Source organism: Thalassophryne amazonica, chromosome 4 (genome assembly GCF_902500255.1).
Source record: "Thalassophryne amazonica chromosome 4, fThaAma1.1, whole genome shotgun sequence".
NCBI lineage: Eukaryota > Metazoa > Chordata > Actinopteri > Batrachoidiformes > Batrachoididae > Thalassophryne > Thalassophryne amazonica.
In genome coordinates this window covers 86,750,693-86,762,962 of record NC_047106.1, presented here as the reverse complement: position 1 = coordinate 86,762,962, position 12,270 = coordinate 86,750,693, and the positions used below count along the sequence as shown (strand labels likewise).

General features: G+C 40.3%; 1 protein-coding gene across 2 annotated transcripts in view; it reads right to left on the bottom strand.

The window, feature by feature from the left end:
- Positions 1-12,270, bottom strand: part of zgc:162698 (uncharacterized protein LOC560165 homolog) — an 85,586-nt gene that overhangs the window by 23,571 nt on the left and 49,745 nt on the right. Inside the window, exons 12-15 of one of the 2 annotated variants that reach the window (XM_034168213.1) lie at positions 10,636-10,729; positions 10,471-10,548; positions 6,187-6,295; positions 6,025-6,083 (exon numbers count right to left, since the gene is read on the bottom strand). In XM_034168213.1, the coding sequence (XP_034024104.1) occupies positions 6,025-6,083; positions 6,187-6,295; positions 10,471-10,548; positions 10,636-10,729 (340 nt within the window). Of the gene's footprint in view, positions 1-6,024; positions 6,084-6,186; positions 6,296-9,722; positions 9,792-10,470; positions 10,549-10,635; positions 10,730-12,270 lie in introns of both variants that reach the window. The other variant, XM_034168214.1, reaches the window with a different exon arrangement.

Below are 12,270 nucleotides of genomic sequence, written 5' to 3'. Positions count from 1 at the left end.
AGGACACCAGGGACAAAACTGTAGACCTGCACAAGGCTGGGATGGACTATAGGACAACAGGCAAACAGCTTGGTAGAAGACAACAACTGTTATGATTATTTATTAGAAAGTGGAAGAAACACAAGATGACTGTCAATCTCCCTTGGTCTGGGATTCCATGCAAGATCTCACTTTGTGGGGAAAGGATGATTCTGAGAAAGCTCAGAACTACACAGGAGGACCTGGCGTCACTCCTTGCTTGCCTCTACTGGTGGTTGGCTCTCACTGCGGTATTGTATCACTTCCTGTTCCGGAGCACAGCGGTGTTTTTCTGTATCTGTTAGCTGTTTAATCTGCGCAGTTAGATTGATCTAGTTATCTAGATTACGATTTGTTTCCCAGTGTAATCTTTACGTGCCTTAACTAAAGCACTCCTTCTGCTAAATCACCTCTAAATTATTTACACATTATTCACTTTGCGTGTTTTTAGGAATCCGCTAGCTTAGCGTAGCTACTAGCTCTTAGCCGATTTAGCATGGCGGCTTCTCCCGTCTCTCCCGCACGTTTCTGCTCTGGGTGTGAAATGTTTAGTTATTCCTCGGCCTCCTTTAGCAGTAACGGTACTTGTAATAAGTGTAGCTTATTCGTAGCTTTGGAGGCCAGGCTGGGCGAATTGGAGACTCGGCTCCGCACCGTGGAAAATTCTACAGCTAGCCAGGCCCCTGTACTCGGTGCGGACCAAGGTAGCTTAGCCGCCGTTAATTACCCCCTGGCAGATCCCGAGCAGCCGGGAAAGCAGGCTGACTGGGTGACTGTGAGGAGGAAGGGTAGCCCTAAACAGAAGCCCCGTGTACACCGCCAACCCGTTCACATCTCTAACCGTTTTTCCCCACTCGACGACACACCCGCCGAGGATCAAACTCTGGTTATTGGCGACTCTGTTTTGCGAAATGTGAAGTTAGCGACACCAGCAACCATAGTCAATTGTCTTCCGGGGGCCAGAGCAGGCGACACTGAAGGAAATTTGAAACTGCTGGCTAAGGCTAAGCGTAAATTTGGTAAGATTGTAATTCACGTCGGCAGTAATGACACCCGGTTACGCCAATCGGAGGTCACTAAAATTAACATTAAATCGGTGTGTAATTTTGCAAAAACAGTGTCGGACTCTGTAGTTTTCTCTGGGCCCCTCCCCAATCGGACCGGGAGTGACATGTTTAGCCGCATGTTCTCCTTGAATTGCTGGCTATCTGAGTGGTGTCCAAAAAATGAGGTGGGCTTCATAGATAATTGGCAAAGCTTCTGGGGAAAACCTGGTCTTGTTAGGAGAGACGGCATCCATCCCACTTTGGATGGAGCAGCTCTCATTTCTAGAAATCTGGCCAATTTTCTTAAATCCTCCAAACCGTGACTATCCAGGGTTGGGACCAGGAAGCAGAGTTGTAGTCTTACACACCTCTCTGCAGCTTCTCTCCCCCTGCCATCCCCTCATTACCCCATCCCCGTAGAGACGGTGCCTGCTCCCAGACTACCAATAACCAGCAAAAATCTATTTAAGCATAAAAATTCAAAAAGAAAAAATAATATAGCACCTTCAACTGCACCACAGACTAAAACAGTTAAATGTGGTCTATTAAACATTAGGTCTCTCTCTTCTAAGTTCCTGTTGGTAAATGATATAATAATTGATCAACATATTGATTTATTCTGCCTTACAGAAACCTGGTTACAGCAGGATGAATATGTTAGTTTAAATGAGTCAACACCCCCGAGTCACACTAACTGTCAGAATGCTCGTAGCACGGGCCGGGGCGGAGGATTAGCAGCAATCTTCCATTCCAGCTTATTAATTAATCAAAAACCCAGACAGAGCTTTAATTCATTTGAAAGCTTGACTCTTAGTCTTGTCCATCCAAATTGGAAGTCCCAAAAACCAGTTTTATTTGTTATTATCTATCGTCCACCTGGTCGTTACTGTGAGTTTCTCTGTGAATTTTCAGACCTTTTGTCTGACTTAGTGCTTAGCTCAGATAAGATAATTATAGTGGGCGATTTTAACATCCACACAGATGCTGAGAATGACAGCCTCAACACTGCATTTAATCTATTATTAGACTCTATTGGCTTTGCTCAAAAAGTAAATGAGTCCACCCACCACTTTAATCATATCTTAGATCTTGTTCTGACTTATGGTATGGAAATAGAAGACTTAACAGTATTCCCTGAAAACTCCCTTCTGTCTGATCATTTCTTAATAACATTTACATTTACTCTGATGGACTACCCAGCAGTGGGGAATAAGTTTCATTACACTAGAAGTCTTTCAGAAAGCGCTGTAACTAGGTTTAAGGATATGATTCCTTCTTTATGTTCTCTAATGCCATATACCAACACAGTGCAGAGTAGCTACCTAAGCTCTGTAAGTGAGATAGAGTATCTCGTCAATAGTTTTACATCCTCATTGAAGACAACTTTGGATGCTGTAGCTCCTCTAAAAAAGAGAACTTTAAATCAGAAGTGCCTGACTCCGTGGTATAACTCACAAACTCGTATCTTAAAGCAGATAACCCGTAAGTTGGAGAGGAAATGGCGTCTCACTAATTTAGAAGATCTTCACTTAGCCTGGAAAAAGAGTCTGTTGCCAGAGGACACACACCAATTAGCTAAACTGCAGGATTGTCTTACAGACATAAAGACATGGATGACCTCTAATTTCCTGCTTTTAAACTCAGATAAAACTGAAGTTATTGTACTTGGCCCCACAAATCTTAGAAACATGGTGTCTAACCAGATCCTTACTGTGGATGGCATTACCCTGACCTCTAGTAATACTGTGAGAAATCTTGGAGTCATTTTTGATCAGGATATGTCATTCAAAGCGCATATTAAACAAATATGTAGGACTGCTTTTTTGCATTTACGCAATATCTCTAAAATCAGAAAGGTCTTGTCTCAGAGTGATGCTGAAAAACTAATTCATCCATTTATTTCCTCTAGGCTGGACTATTGTAATTCATTATTATCAGGTTGTCCTAAAAGTTCCCTAAAAAGCCTTCAGTTAATTCAAAATGCTGCAGCTAGAGTACTGACGGGGACTAGAAGGAGAGAGCATATCTCACCCATATTGGCCTCTCTTCATTGGCTTCCTGTTAATTCTAGAATAGAATTTAAAATTCTTCTTCTTACTTATAAGGTTTTGAATAATCAGGTCCCATCTTATCTTAGGGACCTCGTAGTACCATATCACCCCAATAGAGCGCTTCGCTCTCAGACTGCAGGCTTACTTGTAGTTCCTAGGGTTTGTAAGAGTAGAATGGGAGGCAGAGCCTTCAGCTTTCAGGCTCCTCTCCTGTGGAACCAGCTCCCAATTCAGATCAAAGAGACAGACACCCTCTCTACTTTTAAGATTAGGCTTAAAACTTTCCTTTTTGCTAAAGCTTATAGTTAGGGCTGGATCAGGTGACCCTGAACCATCCCTTAGTTATGCTGCTATAGACGTAGACTGCTGGGGGGTTCCCATGATGCACTGTTTCTTTCTCTTTTTGCTCTGTATGCACCACTCTGCATTTAATCATTAGTGATCGATCTCTGCTCCCCTCCACAGCATGTCTTTTTCCTGGTTCTCTCCCTCAGCCCCAACCAGTCCCAGCAGAAGACTGCCCCTCCCTGAGCCTGGTTCTGCTGGAGGTTTCTTCCTGTTAAAAGGGAGTTTTTCCTTCCGACTGTAGCCAAGTGCTTGCTCACAGGGGGTCGTTTTGACCGTTGGGGTTTTACATAATTATTGTATGGCCTTGACTTACAATATAAAGCGCCTTGGGGCAACTGTTTGTTGTGATTTGGCGCTATATAAAAAAATTGATTGATTGATTGAATGACCTGAAGAGAACTGCGACCACAATCACAAAGATTACATTAGTAACACATGATGCTGTCATGGTTTAAAATCCTGCAGGGCAGCAAGGTCCCCCGCTCAAGCCAGCACATGTCCAGGCCCATTTGAAGTTCACCAGTGACCAACTGGATGATCCAGAGGAGGCATGGGAGAAGGTCATGTGGTCAGATGAGTCGAGAATAGAGCTTTTAAGAAACAACTCCACTTATCATGTTTAGAGGATGAGAACAACCCCAAGAAAACCATCCCAACCATGAAGCATGGGGGTGGAAACATCATACTCTGGGGGTGCTCTTCTGCAAAGGGGACAGGACGACTGCACCGTATTGAAGGGAGGATGGATGGGGTTATGTATTGCAAGATTTTGGCAAACAACCTCCTTCCCTCAGTAAGAGCATTGAAGATGGGTCATGGCTGGGTCTTCCAGCATGACAATGACCCCAAACACACAGCCAGGGCAATTAAGGAGGGGCTCCGTAAGAAGCATTTCAAGGTCCTGGAGTGGCCTGGCCAGTCTCCAGACCTGAACTCAATGGAAAATCTTTGGAGGGAGCTGAAACTCCAAACCTGAAAGATCTAGAGAAGATCTGTATGGAGGAGTGGACCAAAATCCCTGCAGCAGTGTGTGCAAACCTGGTGAAAAATGACAGGAAACATCTGACCTCTGTAAATGCAAACAAAGGCAACTGTACCAAATATTTACATTGATTTTCAGAGGCGTTCAAATACTTATTTGCAGCAGTAACATACAAATACATTATTTAAAAAAATCATACATTGTGATTTCTGGAATTTTATTTTTTTTTAGATTATGTCTCTCACAGTGGACATGCACCTAAGATGAAAATTTCAGACCCCTCCATGATTTCTAAGTGGGAGAACTTGCAAATTTGCAAGGTGTTCAAATACTTATTTTCCTCACTGTACATACAAATAAATTTGTCCTCTGTATTTAACCATCCTAATTACAGTTAGGCACAATGCAACCACTAGGAGCAGTGGGAAGCCACAGTTCAGCACCTGGGGACCAACTCCGGATGTAGAGAAACTGCCTTGGTCAGGGGCAGAGAAAGGAGCAGACCCTAAATAAATAAGCATGTTTATGATTGAGGGAGGAAACCGGCGTGCCCGGAGAAAACCCACGCAGACACAGAGAGAACATGCAAAATCCACACAGAAAGGACAGGAAGTGTTCCCACGACCTTCTTGCTGTGAGGCACTAGTGCTAAACACTCAGCCACCGTGCCAACATATATCATATAGTCTAAAGTTATATCAGACATATCCTTTTTCAATTTGGTAAGTGTTCAAAAAACAAAATTTTCCATTTAAATGTATGTGATAGTTTTATTTTGTGCTTACCTGCAAACAACTGATTGAATTTCATTTTGTCCTGCCAGTCATTAACGCACACAAAATCATAATTTACATACTGCTGTCTATGTCATGTTACGCCTGCTGTCATCTACGCACTTGTTCTTAGTAAATCAACTCCAAAACATTCACCAATCCAAAATGCAAAATTTTAGAATGTACACGCAATTTAGTACTCATAACGGATCTTAGGAAATCATGCCATAAATCTGCATAATCTCAGTCCACCCAGCTGTCAATGGGTACTGGCCTTGGCTGGTGAAATTACCTGTGTCAGACAGGTGTCCCGTCCAGGGGCAGTCGTGGATTATCATCCAATTCATGCTACGGAATCATAGGACTTACTTCTTTCTACTTCTTTAGTTTTCATTGCCATTCTGGCTGCACCGGGCTGGGTCCTATCTATGCACCTTTACTTCACCCCACGCTGACAAAAAAGTTATGACCCACATAGCACTGTGCAGTTAAAATAGCCGATAGCTGCCACTTACACAACTACACAATTAGAGGCACTAAATAATTTATAGCACCTTTAAGCATTTCTGATAGGTCCACTAGTGTGACGTAATGTTGAGAATAAGTAAGGGAGGTGCAGTGTCAACAGTCCTGCAAGCCAGTCACAACAAGATGTTTGTTCTACAGCAGGGCTCACCAGCACTGCTCCTGGAGATCATCTGCCCTTTATGTTTTCCATGTGTACCTGCTGCAGCCACAGCTGATTAGTCAAGTCTGGTGTTTCCTAACTGTTGATGGGCTGAACAAACCTGACAGTTAAAACTTACAGACTGACATTTAGACATCTTGAAGGTCTTTGTGGTCCAAATGATGAAGATGACAGATGCTGGACAAAACATAAAAACAAATAAAATACATAAAATGTAATGTAATCACATTTTTAATCGACTAACAAATATACAGGGTATGCACACAGATTGTTTTCATACCTATGACAGCAAAGATGAGTGTGTTGGTGAAGTGTCTGTAGAGCGAGAGCTTCACTACATTCCTCCTCAGCCTCAGCAGCTTCATCGTCTGAGCCAGACTTACAAAGATGTGACCATTCAGTCAAGGAAAATGAATGACAAGTATTTTGAAAACCATAATCAGTAGAAAATGTGAATCAGGATTTACAAATTAATCTCTGCTGTTACATCACTGCATCTTGAACCATTTAATCATCATCTACAATAAAACAGAGGGGTGTTCCTCATTTACGTTGTGCTTTCTACTCAGCTGCTAATTTATACTCTCAGTGAATCCTGTTAGATTCTCTTTTTACTAAGTAATAAAATAGCAGTAAGGCCCTTTTACAGAATAAGACCACATGTAATATTTTTTTTAGAATAGACTCAATGTTAATGGATCCTGCCAAAGCGAGGGCCGATAGTCACTTTCAACAAAACTGCATCTATATTATAATAGGCCAGTGTCTTCTGTATGCATGTATGCGTGCGTACGTGTGTATGGCTTCAATCACAGAAAAACTGGGGAGAGCTAACATTTGCTGTTTGCTATGCTTATGTATTTTGGGTCAAGGATGAATGCCGCAAAAATGGAAAGTTGATAGGACTAATATTTTTGGAGAAATTCACTATAATAATTAACAACAGTGAACAATGGACCTAGTACTGCAATGCACCATGGGAGTTCAAGGTTCTGAGGTTTTAAATGTTGTTATTGTGGTTCATGTTGTTAGTGTCACTGATATATTGTGTTTTTGTAGTTCCACTGGTTTCGTCAGTTTAGTTAAGTGTTATGTTGCCATTACCATGGGTGAGAAGTGTTGTGCTTTTGATGTTTTCTGCCACCGTCTCTGTGAGTGTGTAAAAATAAATGCACCTGCGTGGGACAGAATGCAGAAAAAAAAAAAAAAAAAAGCTCTGCTTGCGTGTGTATAACTTCAGTTACGGACAAATGTGGAGAGCTGACACTTGCCATTTGGTATGCTTATGTATTTTGGGTCAAGGATGAACACCAGCAGGGGGCGGTAAATCATCTATATATTAAAAGCGTGCATGTGTGCATGCTTTTATTGAGCAAGTTCAATTAAAGTACATAATATCATTGTAAATACATGACACAAGGAAGTGAAAATGCTTATTTCCATTGTGGTCCATTTAAAAATCAAATTACAAAATAAAAGTAATAAAATAATAATAATAATAATAATAGTGTGTAAATTATCTATATATTAAAAGCGTGCATGCTTTTTTAGTAAATTCAATGAAAGTATATAATATCATTGTAGATACATTAAAAATACATGTATGACAAGGAAGTGAAAACCCTTATTTCCATTGTGGTCCATTTAAAAATCAAATGACAAAATAAAATAATTAAATAATAATAATAACAACAATAATAATGTGTATACGATAACAAGAACCTAAACAATTTAAATACATTAAAATAGTAAATTAAGACTTAAAAATTACCTAATTAACAGGAAATAAAAGTGATGAGTTCTTCCTTAGACTGTTGAGGTCCAAGGTTCTAAAAAGATTCTGGACTCACACGCCATTCCAACTCATTATAGAAACTTTGCATAATTTATTACAATCCTTGAAAAATGTCAGCTACCTATTTTATAAACACTACCCAATTTAGAGCCCATGGATCCTCACGGGCAACATGCTAGTCTATATATTAAAACCAAGTGGCCTCTGTACGTATATGTGTGCATGTGCATGTGTATGGCTTCGATCAGGGATAAACTGTGGGGAGCTGGCATTTGCTGTTTGGTATGCTTATGCATTTTGGGTCAAGGATGAACGCTGCAAAAACGGAAAGATTATAGGACTAATATTTTTGGAGAAATTAGGGATATTCAGTAATAACAGTGAAGAAATGGATGTTGATAATTAAATTCTGCACTCACGTCATTCCAGCAGGGGGCAGTAAATCATCTATATATTAAAAGATAAGTGGCCTTTGTATACGTGCGTACGTGCACCCTTACCAAAAAATAGTACTGATAAGTATATAAAAAGTAAACTAGAAGTATACTTGAAACATACTTGCATATACTACTTTTTGGTAAGGGCATGTACGTTTAAACATGGAGAAACTGGGGAGGGCTGACATTTGCCATTTTGCATGCTTATGTATTTTGGGTCAAGGATGAATGGCAGCAAAATGGAATGTTGATAGGACTATTTTTGGAGAAATTACAGATATTACGTAGCAACAGTGAACAGTGGACGTTAATAATTACATTCTAGACTCACACTCCACATCATTACAGAAACTTTGCATAATTTATTACCAGCTACCTATTTTATAAACACCACCCAATCTAGAGCCTGTGGCTCACCATAGGCAACGCGCTAGTCTGTTTTATTCTAACATAAAGTTTGACTGTTTTCAACATTTTGCCTGTGATTATATACACTCAGGCACATATTTGGACAGTCACAGGATTAAAAAAAAAAATGTAATTCTGCCTCTGTACACCACCATAATACCATTGAAATGATGTTATCAATATGCAACAGTACCATAGGCATTCAGCTTCAGTTCAAGGACTTTGACAAAAATATCACATTCATCATTTTGAAATCACACGAGAATTTCAGAAATGCTTGTCTGAGAAACATTATGCTTGTGCTCATTTCCACCAAATCCAGAATTGTCCTCAAAGGGGTTTGTTTTGATGAATGTGACAGCCACAGAAGCCTATAATTCCTTCATAGTTGTCTGGGTGTCTTGGTGGCTTCTCTCACTGGCCTCCTTCTTGCACAGTCACTCACTTTTTTAATACTGCCTTTTCCAGACAGATTTACCATACTGTTTGTATTTCTTAATGATTGCTGTTAATGAAGTCAAAGACATATATAGTGCCTTGAAAATGTTTATGTATCCATTTCCTAACTTGTTTGAAGAAAACTGCCTGTTAAAGTGATTAGTTATTCATTCATTTTATAAGCTCAGGTCAGACTGAAACATGGGACCTTCTCAGAGGCAACAACGCTAACCTCTCTAAATAAATTAAATAAATGAATTCTATATTTAGTTTGCTCAGTTACGTATGGGCTCTGAAAATGGAGGCACCATTTACACAAACACTACAATTTCTAACAGAGAAGGCGATATTTTTGTAAAACTTCATTAATTAAAGTGGAAATTCTACACAAGCACATCTTTTTCTTTTCTTTTTTTAACTCTGCTGTAGTGGTGTACAGAGGTTAAATTTTAAAGAATTTTGTTTTAGATTTTAAAAGAAGGCAATAAAAGTTATTGTCATGATGACTTTATATTTTTCTTTCCATCATGGAATAGAGTTATTCACACTGGAATATGCAGACTGGAGCATTATTGTCAGACCAGCTAGTACTTCAGCTTAGCATGTTTCCATGCACATATAGTTTTTTTATTTTAGTTTTTTTGTTTGTTTTGTTTTGAAAGTTTGAAAATAGATGCAGAAATTAAATAAAAAAACTGTTCAATAGTAATAAAAAGGGGAAGAAGCAGAAGTGGATATCCACCAGCAGAGGGTAGAGTCGAGCACAGCAAGAGGAATAGCAGCCAGGAGATCTACATCATCTTCAGCCTAGACAGCAAGAGAGAGAAGGGGAAAACAGCATGATATAAGAATGAGTAAGGGATTATCCAAAAGAAAGTAAGTGGTGAGGGACGAGGGGAAATAAAGGAGGATGGAGCAGAAAAGCAGAAATAAGAAGGACATGCTGGTCACCTAGCAGGAGTACATGTTTCAGCAAAAGATGGGTGAGGTTTATTCAGCTGAACTATTCAAACTAGACAAAAGTGGAAAGTGACAAAAACAAAACAAACCAAACCCTAACTGAACCAGAGGGAGGTTTAGCATTTAACATACAGTGTGCTGCGCAAAATCCACCTAAAAACACAAAGAACAGCCTGGAGTCAACGCTACTGTGCACAACATACAACAAACAACCATGGATCCTGAATCCTTTCAACTAAAATAATAATAATAAAAAAAGTAAGACGACATTTAAAATGCATTCAAAATCTAACTTTTCCATGTTTATCTTGTCCAATTGCTTCTGGCCTCTGAAAATCAAGTGACTGTGTAAAAAATAAAAGTCTAATTCCTAAATGGCTAGTGTAATATCTAAACCCCTTGAACCAACATCTTGATTATTTCATTTCATTTCCATTGTGGTGCTGTCCAGAGGCAAAACGTCAAATACTTATGGACCTGACTATAAATATTATCCAAGCGTGAATCTGTACATGTCAAAGGATATCCACCAAACAATACAGGAGTCAATGAGGGCCAGTGCTATGTCACACAACAGGCTAGGGCTGGTGTTCTCACCTCGTTCCTAGTAACAGATACAGGTTAGGCACACAGACAGACAGAGAGAGAGAGAGAGACAGAGAGAGAGAGCTTGACAGGCTGTGCGACTTACAGAACTGACTCGAAGGATTCCTTCAATGATGGAGAAGATAAGGTAGAGCAGGCCGACTCCTACTACTCTGTGGAGCAACGCACCGAGTCTGGGCCTGATACAAACATGCGCACAGAGGCCAACACAGAAAGAACTCTTTAGCTTGTTTTATGACCATTTTTGTTGCAAAGGGGTGCACAATGTCAACATTTTTTTCTTTTTACTTTGTGCTGTATGATTTTGTAAACATCAGCTACGACATTTTGGATGGGGCACATTTCTCTGGGCATGAATCAGCATGCAGGGGCCTCAGTGTTGAGGACATCAGAAGGCCAAGGACATGCCAACATTTCACTTGGCTGCAGCAGACAGATGGTTACTTTTGAAAATTTTGCGCAATATGACCCTTTAGGGCCGCTTCACACATAACACGATTGAAGCCGACTAGCGCACAAAGGAGGAATTGCATGCTAGTCGTGAAAAATCAGAGCTACCTCCAGCGCCTCATACACCTGTCACTACAACTATTCACGCACACCAGCGGCCGAAAGACCGAAAGAGTGTGCCCTGTAAGAGCCCATGTGATCCCTCTCGTGGCAGGTGCCGGCCAAATTCCACGTGTCACACACGAACATGCAACACTGCTCGCTGGCCACTTAGAAAATGTGTGGCCATTCACACTGTTATTCATTCACACAAAAATAGTGCGCAGATGATCACTTTCGAGCTGGATGTGAAATTTGTCTAAGTGCCCCCATGAGTGTGGCACAACACACGTGGTATGCGCGTGTTTCGTGGCCCCCCCCCCAACACGGGGTGTGCGGGGAGACCACACTTGCATGACATGCTGATATGTATTTACAGACATGATCACATGGGGGCCGGACAGCCCCATCTGTGAAACAGACCGTCAGATCACGCAGCAGGTGATCTGAATGTCACGCATCACAAGCGTGTCCAGCAGAACATGTGCGTCGCAGGACTATGACAATATGACAAGCCGACAACACCACAAATACTCCACTTTCAGTCACGTATCACCAAAAATACACCTTAACAGATGCCATTTTGTCAGTTATTATGGCACTTTGTCTTTAAAAAATACATTTATCTCCTTGTTGATTTTAGCCATTTTACACTCCAGCTATAACACAGTGATTGTAGCGCAGTGGTAAAGTTTCCGTCTGTTAATCAGAGCTTTTGTAAATTGCAGGTTCGAATCCCATGAGTGGCATTTAATTTTTATTTAACCAGGGTTATTTAACCACAGGGTTCTGTATTGTGTCCCCTTTTATTTATTATTTATATCAACCCAGTGATATTCACTAATTATACAGCTGGTTTTTATTTTATTTTCTCCACATCAGTGGTGCAATGTGGTGGAACATGTTTCAGCTGCTCGCACTGTGTTCATGCACGTGCACGATGGTTTGTGGTTCCCCATTTCATGTTTGGTTCGCGGATTTTCTTCCAGTTTCTGCATCTTTCATGTTATGTGTGAAGGGGCCATAAACAATGATTTAAGACTTCATTATACTGTGTTCTTTTTCAAATTTGCTCCTTCAACTGTAACAACTGAACAAATAAAATAAAGACTAATTTAAATTAAAACAATCAATAATTGTTATTTTTTAAAGCTATTAGCTTTGTAAAGCT